The 19163-nt window shown below is 41.3% G+C and overlaps 1 protein-coding gene across 1 annotated transcript; it reads left to right on the top strand.

The window, feature by feature from the left end:
- Positions 1–4003: 4003 nt before the first annotated feature.
- mylk4a (myosin light chain kinase family, member 4a) lies at positions 4004–18657 on the top strand. The gene is made up of 16 exons (XM_070974680.1): positions 4004–4025; positions 9413–9918; positions 12331–12468; positions 12917–13013; positions 13234–13660; positions 14390–14721; positions 15514–15619; positions 16072–16165; positions 16484–16593; positions 16803–16944; positions 17032–17102; positions 17189–17317; positions 17394–17546; positions 17632–17710; positions 17914–17968; positions 18196–18657. Exons 1-15 carry the CDS (start codon positions 4004–4006, stop codon positions 17965–17967), a joined length of 2460 nt encoding a protein of 819 aa, XP_070830781.1. The 3' UTR covers position 17968; positions 18196–18657.
- Positions 18658–19163: the final 506 nt, after the last annotated feature.

Consider the following 19163-nt stretch of genomic DNA (forward strand, 5'->3'; position numbering starts at 1 on the left):
TTGTTTTAGATTACACTGTTCGGATGGAAAGTCTGGGAAAAATCGCACATGAAATGCATCCGTAACACTTTTCTCGAAACTCTAAGCGGAGTCAAGGGAATCATGTTTTTTCCTACAGGCTCTAGCACATAAATGCAGCACGTCCCTAACAGTTGCTTTGGCTATGGAGTACGCAGGTTTTCCCCCTCCCCAATGATAAGACTATTTTGAAGTACTTTAATTGATGTTTACTGAGAGATAAAACGGAAATTAATGAAACACCTTGCAAATGAATAATTTAACCAAATAATAAATAAAATTTTAAAGCAATTCATTACACGTGATTGGCAAGGCTGCATTATCTACTGGACAAACAGGGTAACTGTCCCTGGGCCCCCAGACTTCAAAGACTAACTGTTTATTTAAAGGATTTGATTTATTTGAAAATGAAAAAAATCATTGAGTCCTTATTATGGATTTTCTTTCATTACCTAATCTTGTGGCCCTGTCTTGAGGTAGGACTTATGTCAACATCTAGTTTCAAGACATTGATAATGTCAATTTTGTGCTTATTTGTTGCCTATTCCTACAATTATTTGTTTAATACAATTCCTACACATCAAACCTGGGGTAAGCTTAAATGCAGCATAGAAAAACTGTGAACATTACACTGACAGTGTGAGGAAAGGCAGCAACATGCTAGTGGGTTAACTCTGTCCTTGGTGATTGTGCAATAAAACAGCACATATAATACTTGACAAATTTATAGTTTAATTTATTGAAAAATAGGTCACATTAAAAAGTATGAATAATTAAACAATCAAAAGATGGAATAAATAAATTACCAAATATGAATTTTAATTAGCATTTCCATTTGATTTTCCCTTAACTTTATTATTATGCTAAATTAATTGACTCTATTTTACAGTATTATCATTTGCATGTACCATTTCAGGCCTGTTCATCAGCCCCCACCAACACAGCTCCTTTCTTTATTTTAACACACACGTAGGACTTATCAGGGGCTGTGGTTAAATATCTGTTGGTGTCACTTAATGAATGGCTTAATAACCACTTAAGACCCTTAAGGTTCTTCATACCATAAATGCAACATACATACAAGATTAAACTTATAATAAGCTTTACTGCAGCCTTTCTCTGTCTTTCTCTGCGTCTCTGTTCAGATAAAAGACCCTGCCAAGAGAAACTCACCAGAGAGGTCAACCAGGCCAGGAAGACGGAGAGAGAGCTCCGAAGGAAAGGGCTGGATGCCAAGTGTCTCCCTCAGGGAGAATGGCCAAGTTGAATTCAGTCCATCAATGTGCCAACAGCCGAAACATGACCAAGCTGGCCTTATTCACCGACTTGGAGAAGGTGAAAACCATGCGCTGCTTCTGGGAGATGAAGTTTGAACCAGAGGTATCAATGCAGCTCATGAAATCCATATTTCGTCTTTTCAAATCAGCCTTTTGAGGCTGCAGGAGCACCAGCAGAGGGGGGTAAACATCATGTTTTTGAATAAGAGGAATGCTGTAACAGCCATTTTCAGCAGAAATGACACTGCTGCTCCTGCTATAGAGATATTTTTAGCAATGACTTAATAAGGTTTTACCTTGACAGTAGAAAACAAACAACATAATATTTCCCAGAATATAAAGTGGCAAAATATGGCACCATGATGTGAATTGACCATGTCAATTTAATCAATGGCATTCTGCCACATGTAGTGCAAAGCATGGAGTCTGGGATTCAATTAATCACATGTTGCAGTTGTAACTTAAGTAATCTACTATAAAGCAAACTGAGACATTGTAAGTAATCAAAGATCAGTTTTGCTTTTTTCCCCCTACAGAGCAGCCAAGACATTCATTTGAGCAGTGAGACCCCATCTCCCACCCAGAAGTGAGCTCATTATTGTATTTGGCAGAGCTGGTGGTGAAGCCAGAGGAGGCTGGGGAGGGTTCCAGACATGCCGTGCATAGCTGTGATTGGCTGCTGTCAGGCAGATGATGCATTCTTGGCTTTGTGGCCGTGTGACTTTCACACCCAAAGTGCCATTGTTGCACAATATGGATTAAGTGGTTGAGTTCAAAAGCCTTCAGAGGTACCACCCCTCATTTATTAAATAATTTGGATTGGCATTCAGTAACTTTGTTTTATTTCTTTTCACACAACATTCTATAATTTACGATTCAAACTATACAAGTTAATATGAAATGGCCTCAGTTCAGGCCGTTGAGTGTAAGCACCCATGTGATAGTCAGTGTGACATTTGGAGCAGTAATTCAATAGCACAGGCTATTTATTTACACCGCATCCAAGTGTGTGTGTTGACAGGAAGACCAGAGCCCCTATCACAATTCTCTCAGTTTTCAATGCCAGTACTGTGCTGAAGATGAATTATGCTTTTGGTGACTGTGTCTTGTAGTTTATTCAAATAGTTTCTGAGAGGAGAATGCTCTCTAGAGAAGATGGGAGGATTAGATAAGGTGACAGAGAGCTCGTCTATCAGACAACCTTTGCTGGCACCTGTCACTGTTTTGTCATGAGGACAAACTGCCCGTCCTTTGGCTCTAAGTGCTGATGGGAGTGGGACGTTGACTGAATTAACAGTGGCTGTGGAGGCTAGTGTAGTATTAACGTTTGGGGCGGATCATACCCCAGGAAGGAACTGTCATCTCCTCCAACTCATCACTTGAGACTCTTCTTCCTAAGCTCCAAGAGGTCCTTTGTAGTTAAAGATAGGAAAAGCGAGGCGATAGAAGACGGATGAAGAGTAAAGCTAAAGTCATGGAGAACTTTGCCACAGGCTGGGACATTTGGCTAGTCAACAGCGTGTGCCTGGTGGCCTCCTACCTCTGGCGCAGGCTGTGCAATTTACTCTGCAACAGGAGGAGGCACAGAGCATCTACTCCACCTGCCATTCAGGTACATACAGGGCTGTGTGACTTGTTGAATAATGCTCTAACATTAGCTGAGGGACACTGATGCATTGCTGTTCTCTAAAAGAACATAACTAGAATATTAACCTTGTTGCAGCGGTAGTTTTGATAATGATAGATTTTTGGACCAAGATCTCCCAAAACTGTCTCTCATATTGTCAGTGAATAAACCTCCAGACCTTTGAGGACAGTAAAATTGTAGTCTCACCTGTTTCATTGAAAATCTGCTTTAATTCCATTGTTATGAGTCCTACTGAGAGAATACTGGACAAAAGCTCAGTTGTTTCTGGGCTTTCCTTGATTTGGTAACACGTGCAGAAGATGCCTTTAAGATACCAGGTCTACCGTGGCCATGCTGCTTCAAAAGGTGAAGTTTCCAGAGGAAGACATCTTTGGATCGTGCTGATATTAACACACAGTCTCATCGTTCTACACCTGTGCATCAAACAAACAGGAATGTAGTGTATACTGCAGAAGATCACAATTTGTTGTCCCATGAATTAGCTTTTCTCTGAAACGATGGTTTCATGGTTGAATCCTGTCAACCTGTCTTCAGAGGAGATGGCAGCAGGTGGTTGGAATCCAACACTGAATAACCTCCTTTACTTGATGATCACACAGTCCTCACAGGAATTTCCAATTAGGCTGGAGAAACAGTCATTTCAAAAAGTGTTTACTGACACATTGTTTTGTTTCTTCTTCTCTTTTTTTTGTGCTGCACATCATTATGCTCAAAGAAACGTCTAGTGTTGCAAAAAATCAGAGAGTTACAGTCTGTAAAATTGGACACCAGAGACAGCAGTGGCCTTGCTTTCACTTTATTCATTCTGTTTATTCTTATTGATGTTATTCTTAGTTCCCCCTGTAAGAGGCCGTGATGCACAGTTGGCCTCAAATACATGATTTATAACTGATGCACGACAAGACTTTGAATTCTGTGGTCGATATCCAGCTCACAAGCTCTATTAAACACAAGATATGAGGAGCCAGCAGGGAGCAGAGGCACGGTGATGTTGTGTAGCATCAAGTTTCACGCAGGGTCGACTCTCAGCTACTTATGAGAGGGACTATTCTGGAGGCTGATGAGTTTCCTTATTAATAATAGTGTTATAATTACTTTAACCTCAGACAACAAACAACCAGCACAGGAGCTTCATGTCTTTTTATTGTTAACGGCTATTAACATCAGTACATTTCTGTACTTAATTTGGTCTCTGATAGTTACAATGTATTCATTTTGTATTATAATGGTGAGATATTTTGATATACAGTAATGGATATGCTACTTTGCATATAATTTATTCTGATTTGTTGTGTACTTATATGTCTGTTTTATCTAGGAGCCTGTAAGCACTTAAGATTTAGTACCTGCACATCAAGCCATCTCTGTTTTCTTTAAAGCACATTTTATTTGCGCATTATCTGGGCAATTAAGTACTTACGTTTGTGCTCACTTTTCCTGTTATCCTCCAGCGACATGCCACATCTAATTTAATTACTCTGCTCAGCATATGGTGGGTAATCCTTTCAGCAGTAATTGCTCAGTATCTGAGTGACAGGTGAGCGGAGTAATTATAATGCATGTGTGCTTTGCTGTGTTACAGTTAGCAGCAGGAAGGATAAAACATAAGATGAGGGGTTGTTGGCGTTTATTGGGACAGAGTTAAGAGAATCAGCGTGTGAAGATACAGTGAGCTCTGTTGGTAGAGCCTGAGAGGCACACTGCACTGTTTCAAGGCGGTTAAAGACAGCTTGGAAAACCTGCCTTTGCTGCCATCTATTGATTCAAATTTTCTACTTTATTTCTGTGATGCAGCATCGCTTTTTGTGCAGGACAACGGTGACAGAGGAGGATCAGCATAATAGAGCTTTTCTGCTGACTCATATTTAGCATTTCATTTAATATCCGATGTGATCTTATTTCAGTTCGCCTGATATTTACTGTAGAATTTCTGTTCCAGTTTTTTATTTATTTTTTTTAAACAAAACCATTTAACTCAAACTCAATGTGACACAGGTAAAGTGTCACATTGTAGAATGCTTATTTATTCTGAGGTACATATATAAATACACACACGCTGCAGTTACCCTTAATGCTGCGATAGTTGCCTCAGAGACGAGCTGAAGCGCTCTCACCCTCTCGTGTTTCAATTCCTCTCCTGGCATTTATGAGATCCACACTGACATTTACTGAAGTCGATCCACGAGTATGTGACTAAGCTTTCTTTGCGTTCTGTCACTAACCTTTAATACCCTTTGACATCCCCAATGTAAAGCGCTTCTTACATTTCCATACTGGTAATAATAGTGCATCTGGGAATACCTTCCTCAAGTAGAGGCACTGGCTGAAAATATTTGTCAAATCCAAGGAAGATTACTTGTGCTGAAGAGAATAATAGTCTGCAGTAGTTTGAAATGTCATCCTTGAGCTGAAATGATGAATTGATTAATTGATTAGCTGAAATACAATAGGTGACAAAAATGCACTGATTCCAGCTTCCCAAATGTGAATATTTACTGGTTTTCTTAATCCTCTATAGTCATAGTAGTATAGTAGTATACTACAAACATTAGTGTGCTGGCCTCCCGCTCTTCTTCTGGTCAGGAAGACTTCTCTGTATTAGAAAAATGTGAATTAGGCTGCAGGAGTGATTTGAGAAGTTTTTGTAAGGGTTGCTTTTTTCCTTCTTTGAAAATTTGTTGTCACTGTTTTCATAGCTAAGGCGCTGGATGTTTCAAGCTCAAAAGATTTTGTGTGGAGGATCAGTTTACATCTGACTTTTGAGCTCCCTGGTGTCATTGTTCATCCTTTACACGGATGCCACCTGCTGTTCAAAATATAAACTTAGTCAGGGAATAAAGACCAGCCGCATGCGGCTTCACATAATTTAGTTCTTTTGAGCGTGTCCAATTCCAAAAGGCATCAGAGCATATCCTGTGCAGTCTCGCAACAGTTGGATGCTTAACCTCAGATTTGATCACATTTACTACATTTCAGAAGGCAAACACAAAATGTGTATGTGTGCATGTATATGTGGAGGGTCAATGCATTGAATCGGCTTAATGTAGCTTGGTGTCGTATTTGATAACCTAGTATAAACAAAACCAAAAAGCATGTCAAAGCACGGCAGCGAAATGTGTTTACATGCCAAAAGAAAACACGAGATGACAGGGAAAGAACAGAAGAGACGTCTTAGACATTAGCAGCGGAGTTAAGTTTCACGGCTGACACACACATTTAAGCCCACATGTTTCCGAGAGAAAGTGTAGCCAGAGCTGGCAGGCCGCGGGATGTGTGTGTGGAGACTAGGAGAGGTGACTGGACAGTAGCCACAGCACACAGCCACAGTGCTTCCCAGGACATTGTGTTCTCTGTTAAGGGAAGCAGTGCTCCATTTTTAACCGTTCACCTTGTCCTGGTGCCAGACAAATAGCCTAATACCAGGGGACCGTGTGGGTCATGTAATTCAATTATATAACCTCTAAATTAACAAGTACTGATTGTTCAGGAAGATAAACAAAAAACATGTTTGCATTTCAGTGTGATTTTTGCTCTTATGCAGACTCACAGGAGGTTATATAGAGCAAAAACCATCTGGCTCAACTAGTGTGGTGTATAAAACTTATTATGCTTTAATTCAGTGCCCCTGAGGCCTTCTTTTGTTTTGCCACATCTTGATGCTTGCTATAATCGGGTGCTCTATTGACCTATAACAAACAACAACTTGATTAATCAGTTAGTTGATTGGCAGGAAGTTAATCTGCAACTATAACAATGATTGATTGTTTTGAGGTGCCTTTTAAAGTGAATGCAGAATAGTTATTTTCTGACATATTCATCTAGTAAACAATAAATATTTGTCAGATTAATAAGGTAATGGAAATAATCAGTATCGTCAGTCCAACAATTAAACATATCAATAGCAAGTTAGAGTATGTACTTAAAGACACTTAATAACATCAAAATGAGAAATAAAAGATGCTGATTTTGATAATTGTGAGAGTTACAAACGATGCGTACAGTGACTTTAAAAGTTTCACCACCATTTCAAGGAGCCAAAGCCCTCTGCTGAATATCAATTTACCTTTTTTCCACTCTTGATGTCTGTACGTCAGTAGGTCGACCAGGACGCACACACAAACACGGAATTATTTGTATATTATTTGCTTTCTGGACATTCATGCAGCTGAAAATGCCCCAGAACATCTTAATAATTTTGCTGTCACATTAACTAAACAACATTGTAATCATGCACCAGTGGACAGGGCAGTGATTTCCCAGCTGCCAGTGCACATACTTGTGCTTGGCAAAGAAGGTGAGAGAGGACTTTGACCACCAATCATGATGCTGTTACTTTCTTTAGAATTAGATTCACTGTAAAGCGTAAGCGATATACACTCGATATTTGCTTTGTGTCATAAGCGTCAGAGGCCAAGAGTCTGTTTAAATCCTCAGCAGGGTTTGATAACCTTAAAGTGACCTCCTACTTCTGAGCAATACAAGATACGATGTGATAGCGCCATTGCAGTCATGCATGCTAACCTTTAATCTGCAGCAAAGTAACAGCTTTGCAACACAGAATCTTGCAGAAAATCCTTTTAGTCCTTTTTAACATTTAGAAAGAATACTTAACATACTCCTTGTCGCTTTTGTGGAAAAAATCCGGTCAGTTTCATGCAGACCGCTGCATAAGAAAGTTGACTGTTCATTCGCCTCAAATTGACGCAGCATGCTGCAAATGACCTACGCTGTCTGTCATCTGTTGGAATCCAAGGACAGGTGTGAGCGTCTGTGTCTCCCTGAGTGATTGATGGTTGGTTTCATTCCCATCTGTTTCTACCCTGTCAGAGTCACTTGTTCTTTCCGCTGTAGCCATCTTGCGCAAGTGAAAGAGAGTAATATGCAAGCTGGTGCAGCGACTTGCATGGTCTGACAGGTGAGCTCCTTCCCTTCCATCACCTTACCCCCGCTCGACGCCACTTTATCTGCCAGGTTCACGTCCCTCCTTGGTTTCCCATGAGCCCAGATTTTGGCATCGGAGTGAGGCGAGTTTGGCTGGGGTGACCGTGGCTCAGTTTGCAGTCTGTGCCTCTGTTGTCAAAAGTATTTCATGGTGGCTTGAGCAAAGCTGGATTCCTCCTAAGCTCCATCATCCATGAACGTATGGGGACAAAATGAGTTTTCAAAGTTTGTGAAGACAAGGTTGTCAGGAAGTGGCTTGAATAACGAGCTGTAAGTGCACTGAAGCATCAAGTTATTTAAATACTTTTGACTACAGCATTTACACTGGTGTAGTTCACTGTTTGCTTTGGAATTTAATATCTGTTTATACCCTGTGAATCAACATAAACACATGTCTGTTGTTGGGATAAATCGTACTTATTTTGATTTGCAGGGAACATGGATTCCGGTCATATTACAAGAGCTAAGTTAAAAATGATCCCTTAGTCTCTGAAGGGAGGTTATCAGTGGATGTTTTGGTCAGTGGGTAGGCATCGTATAAATCATCCCTGTCAGCCATCTCTTCTTTCAGCAGAAGGGCTAAACGTCTTACTGTAGGTCCCCCTGGCCACGGACCACAGGCTTCCTCTTTCCCTGGACACTGGGTGCAAGTTACAGATGTTTAAGAGATAAAGAGCAACAGGGTTCTCATTCACAACTGTATACAGACAGGCCCACGTACAGCAGTGCCACACAACCAGCAGCCTAATCCTTTCAGACTTTTCTCAAGAATATCACTGGAATATTACAATTTCATTGTCAACACAACAATTTTTTTTTTAAATGCCAATAAAATCTTTTGTTTTACTTTGGGAAAAAAAAAAGAAAAAAAAAACCCACCTGTGAGCTCTTCTCCTTTTTTGGACACCTGTGCCGTCCCTCAAGAATGTGGACCAGGCGTGTCCATCTGCTGCGAGTTAATGTCATTGTCATTTGAATAGGAAAAACTGTACAAATGAATGAGCACTGACACACTTACACACTGAAGAGGTGCTGTGTACAGTGACCGTTTTGACACCTAGCAGGCGAGTGACGGTGGTGGGCTTAGCACTTAAAGGCTCTCAAATGTCTCATAGCTCCAAGTGTTGCCAAGCCCCCACCCCAAACACTTGACCCCTGCTGACGTTGGCTGTCCATTTACATTTAGGGACACCGGCTCACTCCATTCTAGTGTGGAGAGAAGCAGCGCGAGAGTAACAGAGAAGAGAAAGCTCACTTTACTTGACTTTTTGCTTTTAAATCTTCGCCTGCGCTGCTGGTGGTTGGTGATTTTTCGATCTTGCGTCAATTCTCTTCCATTGTTCCAGTTTTCTATGTCTCAATTAGTTTGCACACCAACGGGGAGCACTGAAGGGTAGAGCTGGCTACGATTTTTGAAAAAGTCTTTTCGTCTGGTTCACGGACGCTATTGGCCCGATTTTTGTCTCAAATTGGTGTCTTAACGTGATTTTCATATCACCGGAAGCCATGAGTTCCCTGGTAATGCCAGCAGTAGGAGACTGCAACGGCGCAAGCTTCGACCTCATCCAAAATCGGATTGAATCACTGAGCAGCAAGATGGACAAGCTCATCAACATTCAAGAGAAGGTCCTCAACAGGCTTGATGGGATGTCTCAGGACATTGACGGCATTGAAAAGGATATGGAGAATCTGAAGGTTGACAAGGAGGAAATCCACTTTCCACCCAGGATGGTGAACCAGACCCAGGTCATGGGGTTAGAAGTGAGGGAGATCTGTCAGGAGATGAGCACCATAATGTCGGTGGTGAACCTGCGGTCCGAGCAGCAGGCTCAGAAGCTCGAGGGCATGGAAAAATTGGTCCTCAGCATGCAGCAGGTGATCAGCTTCATCGGGGAGACGGTGAAGAGTTCGAGGGTTATGGAGCTGATGTTCAAAGGCCCCGTGGCTCGGAAGGGCTCCAAACCCAAAGACGGTAAAGGCAAGCAGGCCGTGAAGAGGAAATCATCTGCAGACACAAACAAAAGGCTTGACAAGGTGAGACTAAGATGCTGAAACTCAAAAATATGTTCGCTTCAAGTGTGTACCTTGAATTAGGTTTTGGAGAAGTATAATCCAAAATTCTGTTATTACTCATATGGATTAAGGGTTTAGTTTTTTGCCAGCCTATTGTGTTCATTTCCAGCAGTCCATCCATCACAATGGACATCTTGTTCATCTTGTCAGCGCTGTAGAAGATGCTCTTCATTTTCGATGCTGACTTTCTGACTTTCCCAAAGATCCCGTTGTTCTTGGCAGAACATGTGAAAATGATCATAGCAGCAAAGCTGACCACTCCAGCACTTCTCTTGCCTACAAATGTGACTTGGCTTGCTTTTTAAATTCCCCGTGTAATGGGCTGGGCTAATAGGTAGTGTCTGGGATTTGGCATGCTTACATTTGCCAACCGCTGACTGAAGATAATAAAGAATGCTGATTTTCTAGTGTTATTTAAGCTACTGAACAATAAATATGCCACTTATAGCTGAAATAAAACACCAGTTTAACTCGCATTTCCACTTGTTGGATCTCTACCCATGCTGACTGCAACATTGCTTCCTTGGCATGAGGCCCACTCTGGGACTCCCCCCTCTCCCCGCAGAAGGGCACGAGAGGGCCGGTGTGAGGCCAGGGGTGAAATGTGAGTGGCCCGGTTTAGAAATACTGTTTTTGGATTGGGGGCTGCAGTGTTTGTGGTCTAAAAGGGCTTTAAACCCCTCAGCTCACCAGGAGTCAAGTGTCGACAAATTGTGATGAGTCAGTCTTACTCCCCTCCTCTATTCAGCAGTTTTTTTTTCTCTCACTGCCTCATTTTACCAAGGCATATATCTGCCTTGTATCTGTTAGTTTAATTCAAGTCTGTGTGAGTTAGGACATAGTATCCTACACCACTAGTTGCCAGTGTTGTATGTGGGTGCTGCCTAAAATCTCTGCCATGTGATTCTTCACAAATTACTTAACTTCCTGGAGTGCAAAATAGCTCTTCATAAAATGTTATTGGCAGTCCTGCTGATGATGCTGTCACAGTGGCTTTGATTTAGAGGTTCCAGTAAATGTCTCTATATAACACGGCATGCAACGTTTCAGGAATTGCTGGTGCAGGCTCACAAAAGTCAAAATGTACGTACGTAAATATAATCTCAGTGAGGCTACTGTTGCTTCACTGCTTTGCACGTGTTTGCCAGTACGCAGAATTTATATCTTTAACTTAATGTCTTAACTTTCAACTTTGGCTCAGCTGATTTGAATACTTTTCAATTCTTGCGATGCTGAAACCTGAGTGTTTTTGTCTTTATCATACAATCATTAGACAGACTATGACCCTGTATAAAGGTCACTGAGTGCTGCTCGGCATCAAAGGCACGAGCTGCACTTTCAGACACCCTAAAGCAATTTATCACCACACTCCAATCACTTGCGTGGCTGCAGAGGTTAGAGTCATATCTCTTTTCCACTGTGACCTACAAGCAGAGAGCAAACTCACCTGAGCTGTCGTGACGTCATGTGACGCGGAAGCGATACTTATGTTGTAGCGCACAGTGTGTAACAGTGCAGTATTTTATTCAGATTTGTGTTAAATTAACTGATTGAATTCAAGCTGAATAAAAGTTTGGATCATAATTTTATGATTTATTATTTACCCTGATAAATTAGGACCACATACCAACCTGATGGCTTTCGTGTGACTCACGTCTCAGGGGACTTCTGTGGTCATCAGAGCACTTGTCAGGAAGTTGTTCCATCTTCCTTCACCTCCAGAGGTGTGAGATGTCTTACATGCAACCCCTGTTACTATGGCCTCTCTGTGCTTCCTCCAATCTCCCAATCAGAGTTTTTCAAACTCCAGAAAACACCTCTGTCACTGGGGAAACACTGCGCTTGAAATATCCCCAGCGCTGTTTACCTCACCCAGCATTCAGTGAACAAATGTGAGACACCCGCGGGTTGAAGACAGGTTTTTCCATGTTAACCTGATCACAGAGTGTTTAGTGAGTTTCCTCAGCAGAGAAATTTGAACAACAGCCTGCAGTGGCATGTAATATTTTCCGCTCAGGGTCGGTATTGCATTCCATCCCAGAGTGCGACAAGTGATAAGCTATAAATTCACTGCCCTGCTGCTGTCTATCCATCTGCCATGAATAATAAAAGGCATGCCTTTAGACAAGTCAGTCTGCGCATGGAGAAAGTGTTGCTCATATTTTACCTTTGTTCATTATTTTATCTGTCATTTCATTGAATTATTAATCTGATGTCATTCATTTGCTGTGCTGTGTGTTTTACATGTTCATCTAACTTCATATCAACCCACTGTCTCTCTTATTGACATTCATTCTTAACATGTGATATTTCTTCTATTCCATGTGCATTCATATAACCCTACTAAGCATTGCCATCTTGTCTTTCTACTAGAAACCTACCTCTAATAAAGCCTGTAAAGGGAATCAACAGATATTTCCTGCATGTGAGACCAGTTCTCAACAGCCTTCTCACAAGATAAAGCTCCACGGACCAAAGCATTTCCTCGCCTCTCGCAAATGTGGAAACTTTGTAGGTTTATTGTGCTTACAGTCAGTACATATTCAGGAACTTGTCTTTTTATTTATGCATACTATGTAAGTATGTGCTTTTGCATTTCTGGCTTCAGGTTTATGTCTTGTTTATCATGTTTTAGCTTAAAGGACTGTCTCAATACTGTGAATATTACTGTGCTGATTTTCTTGAATAGAAATGTGTAACATTGTGCCATTTGTGCATAGCCATACCAGAGCTATGCCAGTTTACCTTTGGGACAGTAAATAATGCCAGTATAGCCTAGCTGAAGTGTTTATTTTACACAGGAGTATATATTCTGGTGAAGAAAGAAAACGTACCAAAATTCAAAATGTCACAATATTCCCATAAAACAACATTTTTACTTTGAGATTGTAACAATTGAATGTTCCAGATTTCTGCTTTCATTGTTTTTTTGTTTTTTTTTTTTATTTCTATTTCACAGTTCAGGGACCACAAAGGTAAAGATGGCACAGATAAGCCCTGTTTGAGCCCCAAAGGTCTGAAAGCTCAAAAGAAGATGAGGCCGCCAGATGCAGCAGGTGCTGATATCAACGTGCTGTTAACTCTGCAAAAATCAGTCAGTGCTTGAACTCATGTTAAAAGCAGTCGAAGCTTCTATGAGAGAAACATTTTACATTTAAAGATCAGAAAGTGAAACCCTTTCACAGAAAAAGTGCATGATAATCTGCTGGAAAGCTGTGATGAATATCTAACAGGTTGTGAGAGACTAAATCCAGATTGTGTTTGGACGTTTTGTAGAAAATATTCCCCTGAAGAAGCAGGTATTGCTTCTTGAAGAGGTGCAGAAACTCAACAGGGAGAATGCAGAGAAATCAGGTCAGGAGCTCATCCCTGCTCATCTGGATCTGGAGGCTGGAGTGTCCCCGAAGGATCAGCAGCCTGATGCCTCTATCTGCTACTTGGTGGACTACCTGCGTGAAGATGCCCAAGTGGCTGTGGCTAAGAAAGATAAGGTTGTTGAGGCGGTTAGTGAGGAGGGGGCTGGGGAAAAGCTGCAGGAGGTGGAGGCAGAGAAGGAAGCTAAGCTTGATGTGAAGGATGTAGTGAAGGAGAAAGAAGAAAAGCTCCCGGTCCAAGAGGAAAAGGAGGAGGCTGTTTCTCCTGATGAAGAGGTTGCTGAGTTCCCTGCTGTACAAGAAGACAAAAAGGAAACAACTGCTACAAGGTAGTATATGTTTAATCTCAATAAGAGCTGCAACGATTAGTCAAAAGATAAATCCATTAATCCATCAATTGATTAACTGAAAATTAGTCTGGAACAATTTTGATGATCGTTTAAATTTGAATACAAACACATTCGATGTTAGAATGTTTTCTTTGTGTTGCGTTATATGAAATTGAACATTTTGGGATTTTATGTAGTTGTTCAAGGAATTCGTGAGGATCATTATCACAGTTTTCTGTTGTTTTATAGACCAAACGATGAATCGAGAAGAGAGAGAGAGAGAGAGAGAGAGAGAGAGAGAGAAAAAAAGGCAGATAGCAAATTAGAATACAGAAATGTTTAAGCTAATATATTATTAATTTTAATCTTTTTAATTTTGCCATTCAGCAGAGCAGAGCCTCATTAATCTAGTATGGACACAGTCATATTTTAGAGATCCTACAGCACACACACACACGCGCGCGCGCACACACACACACACGCGCACGCACACACGCACGCGTGCGCGCGCACACACACACACACAGACACACACACAGAGCTAATGCATGTAAGGTTTTCATCTGTTATTAACCTTTTTAATATATCTACAGTTATCTTGACATTTCATTGGTATTATGATTTAAATCTTAAATCAATTCTACCTTTAGCCACATCTACAAAAACTGCACAAGCTGTAATGAAACAAAACAAAAGAAAGAATAAACATCACAGCATTTTTTTCAGCAGTGATGACCACAAAGACACCTCCCTATCTCAAGAGGCCGAGAAGGACCAGACGTCAGAAATCAGCAGCATGAGTACCAAGTCCTTTCTGACCGAGGAACACTTTGTCGTGGAGGAGCACACGAAGAACCAGGTTGTAGAGGAAGAGCAGGAGAAGGAAAACAACGTGGAGGACGAGCAGGAACTTGAGTCTGAGGGCTGGGCTGTCTTCAGGGCGGATGGAGTTGAAATCCAGTTAAACCTAAAACAAAGGGTGGAGAGAGAGAGGCAGGAAATAGATGCAGAACACGATGGGGAGAAGGAGGATGAAGACGAAGCAGAGCGCTACTTTATTGGTGAGTCGGGACACCTTGGCACTAATGGTGGCAGGAAGTTGAAATTAGAGGGTTTTTTTTACTCAGAAAAGTCATCTGTAAGATAGTGCCAGAAAAGTTATCATTACAAACCATACATGTTAAAGACACTGTGTGTGTAGTTTAAAGTCTTTATAGTAGGTTGAATTAAAATGCTCAAATATAAGAGTCTATATTAATCACTTCATACAGGAGCGACTGATAAATCGGCTGATATTAGCTTATTGCAACTGGTGTGTATGTAGACTAATAAGTAAGAAGAAATTGCAGGACACAAGTGATAAACAATAATAACTTAAAACAGTGTTATAATTTCATAGTTTGTCCACCAGAGAGCACTGGCAAGTTGATTTTCCAGCTCTAAAATGTCTTGCAAAGTACATATGTTGGTCACAATTCTTAAAAAACCCCCACAAATCTAAGAGATCTGTATCAAAACTGCTTATGCTTCATGTTTATAAATATATATAAATTACAATCAGTCAGTATATCGTTGATCTGAGCATGCTACTGTGGTACAGTGCAGCAGTATGAGGTAGGATAAAGCCCCTGAGGCTCTCTGGCACTACAAGATGTGTCGTGCTAAAGCTTGGCTACTCCTCTGTGATACTTAGACAACAACTGCACCCATACTTGATGTTTATCATAGCATCTCAATGCACAATGTGCTAACTTGACTATCGCAGCCGTGCGCCCTCCCTGCAGCTTCAGCTCGTACGTTCTCACATTCCTCATTACTTATTAAAACAGATTCTATCTTTTCTCCTGCTTCAGACACCACGCCTCCACCAGCAGCTCCTTTTAACCACCGCGTCGTCTCAGCCAAGCCCAACCAGATCGTCAACTTCTACACCATCAACTGGCAGGAGATCCTGGGCGGGTGAGCAGCTTTTCAAACCTCTGTGAAAGAAAATGAAAGCTGTGGATGACCAGTTGATCTGTCTGAGAGGAAAGACAGTGAGAAAGAGGCTCTCAACTCCCATGGAGCCTAATTGCGTAACCACCCCCCCACCCTCCTCTCCCCTGGTTCATAACTTCAGAGTCACGGCAGTTATTTTTACTTCAGGACTGAGTGGTATGTGAAACTGTATCCCTGGTGCCAGCTGGTAGCTAATCACTAAGTGTTAATCCAAGTCTTCAAAGAGGAGACACAGCCCAGCTCAGATTTAATGAAATAACAGATTAAGCACACGCAGGCCAACAGTAAAACGTCCCCGTTTGAAGGAAGATCAGTTTTTGATTTGTCATGGAAACATAAAACACTGTCTCCGACAACTGTTTCTTTGAGGTACCTGTAGACATTTTTTTTTTCTCTCTCTCTCGCTCTTCAAGGGGTCGCTTTGGCCAGGTGCACAAATGTGTTGAAAACTCTTCTGGTCTCACTTTGGCAGCAAAGGTCATCAAAGCCAGGAGTGTGAAGGAAAAGGTAAGAGCACCTAATTCAGTTCAGTGTCACGCCGATGAATTATTTATTATTTCGATGCTCCAGAGATATAAAAAGCAGGAGCTCAGCTACAACTTTTAGTACATGCTAGTTCACCGCAAGGCCGCTTGGAACAGAAGCAGAGGGAATACTTCTCACCTAGGTGAGAAACATTTGACCTTGAGGAGAAGATGCATTGTCTCATTGCAGAGAACAGCTGACAGCTCTCATCGCACCCGTGTGTCCGCGCTTGTGTGTCCGCGTCTGTGTCTGTTTGTCCGCTTTTCTGCATCTGTCTGTCTGCGCCTGTGTTTTTGGTAGGAGTTGGTGAAGAATGAGATCCAGGTCATGAATAACCTGGACCATGCCAACCTGATCCAGCTGTACGCAGCTTACGAGTCAAGGAATGACATCATCCTCGTACTTGAATAGTACGGCTCCCTCTTTTCTATTTTCAGCTCATATGTTTATTTCTTTTAAAAAATCTTCATATACCAAGAGGTTTAGTAGTTCACTTCTTTAATGCCCAGAAGAATTTCGGTTAATTAATTTATGAAGTTTGTTAACAATGCATGAGATTTAAAATGCTTTAAATTTGGGGTGTTTAAGAGGTGTTGTATGCATTTGTGTCTAACCTCAGTGTTGGTGGAGGGGAGCTGTTTGACAGGATCATTGATGAAAACTACACCTTAATGGAGCTGGACGCTGTGGTGTTCATCCGGCAGATCTGTGAGGGCCTGCAGCACATGCACAAAATGTACATCCTACACCTGGACTTAAAGGTGAGCAACTCATATTTGTTGTCATGTTTAATTAAAACAGACTTCACAGAAGTTTAATCCTTTTCTTCCTTTTGTTCTAAATTTCAGCCAGAAAACATTCTGTGTGTGAGCAGAGTCACGAATAAGGTCAAAATCATCGACTTTGGTCTCGCAAGGATGTAAGTGTCGCTGTTTTCTTCTATTTTACTGCCTGCTGTGAATTGAAATCTCATTGATATGAATTTCAATTATGTTTTCCACTTAGATACAAGCCACGGGAGAAACTGCGAGTGAACTTTGGCACTCCAGAGTTTCTCGCTCCTGAAGTCATCAACTACGACTTTGTGTCGTTCAACACAGACATGTGGAGCCTCGGCGTCATCACCTACATGCTGTAAGTACACACACAGACACACACACACACGCACGTGCACGGAAAATGCTAATGAGCGTCTGTCTCTTCCTGACAGTCTGAGCGGTCTCTGTCCCTTCCTTGGTGACGACGACAACGAGACTCTGAATAACATCTTGGCCTGTAAGTGGAACTTTGAGGAACAAGAGTTCGTCGATACGTCTGAAGAGGCCAAAGACTTCATTTCCAAAATGCTCGTCGTCAATAAAAGGTATCGTCTTCTCACTCTGTTTTGAGGTGAACATGTGGCAGTTTTTAATATGTGTGTAATATTTATGTGTTGTGTTTGCCATCAGTTGGAGGATGGGGGCATCTGAGGCCTTAAGACATTCTTGGCTGTCTGACCCAGTCCTTCATCATCGCCTTTATACAAAGGTAGAATACTCAGGCCTGAATTTGTAGTAAACTGAGAAACCGCAAAGGGTTTCTGATCTTAAGCTTACTTAAAATTAACTAAAAATTAAAGAAAATATGACATAAAATCATACTTACATAGAAAGAAAACCTGTATTATACGTCATTGTCCTTTACATTTGTTCTAATATATCATTATTGCCTTTTTTTGCTCAATTTCACAGAAAACTATGTGCAGATCACGGCGATCATCGTGTGTGCCCACGACTGATAGCTGAGGTTGGTCTGCTTGTTTTTTTTCTTTTTACATTTTCTAAAGAGTGTCCCTTCAAATATTTAACCCTCACATGAATGCTTTCAAAACATCCACAAGGGGGAAGCATGTCTCAAATTTTGTACAGGGTAGCACAGCAGAAACAAGAGGCTCACTACCTGTTGCAGACAAACAGTAACTGAGGCACAGTGAGAGTAAATCATCCCTCTACACTGTCCTTTTTTTTTTTTAGGGCTACAGTGATGTGATGGCTCCCGCTGTGGCCACTTGGACCAACCCTCCCGCCCACGTAAATCACCTAATTTTTGAGTGCGTGCACCTGAGGCACGGGCTTAAATTCTGGCTACCCCATGAACCTTTTCCTGACATGTGCTCCACTGTGTTGTGTTAATGTAAGCAATATACAAATAATATACACAGACAAAAACAGTTTGCTTTAATTGGAATTTAATTGATAGTCTCTCCTTGCATTGGGCCGTACTTTGATGAAAGTGTCTTTTACTTGAATCATGTACATGTACATTCATCAGTCCAGTAAAATGCCATAAATGTTCAGTGACTGTTGACAGTGTGTCACTAAAGTGGCACCTCAGCTGTTTAGGTTGTTTGTGGCAGTGTTGTATTGGATTGCATCACTTTGTAAGGTGTTTCACCCTCTTGTATATGGCATTATAAATCGGTGCTAATGTCATAATCAGACATGTATTATCATCTAAGAGCTCGGCTGTGTGCGGCACCTTGGCCTTGAAAGTTGCATGTGCACATTGTACCACATACTTCACCCCCACACATCTCTAACCAAAAACACTGTGCTACTATCGTTTGCTGCTGTTTTCATTCTCTGTTCATAGATAAGACCTTTAGAAACATACCTCAGCTGCTTCTGTTCGCAGGCAACAGCATGATACATATTATGTGACTGTAATAATCTGCGCTGCATTTCTCCCCGACTCACAGATGTTATCTAGTACCTTTTTTTGGGCTGTATATAAATGCTGAGCTGTAGATCAAAATTCAGAGTTTCTTACATGTTAGGGGATACAATTGCTGGATGTGTGTTGTACGTATGGACAGAATGATATTTGTGTGGTTGCTGTCATGAGCTGTAGTATGTGCACTTTATAATGTTATTTATTTAAACATAGATCATATGTGAAGCTACCATAGTTCCACTGAAAGGGCTCTTCATCACACTGCTTT

The sequence above is a fragment of the Chaetodon trifascialis genome, chromosome 11 (assembly GCF_039877785.1).
Source record: "Chaetodon trifascialis isolate fChaTrf1 chromosome 11, fChaTrf1.hap1, whole genome shotgun sequence".
NCBI lineage: Eukaryota > Metazoa > Chordata > Actinopteri > Chaetodontiformes > Chaetodontidae > Chaetodon > Chaetodon trifascialis.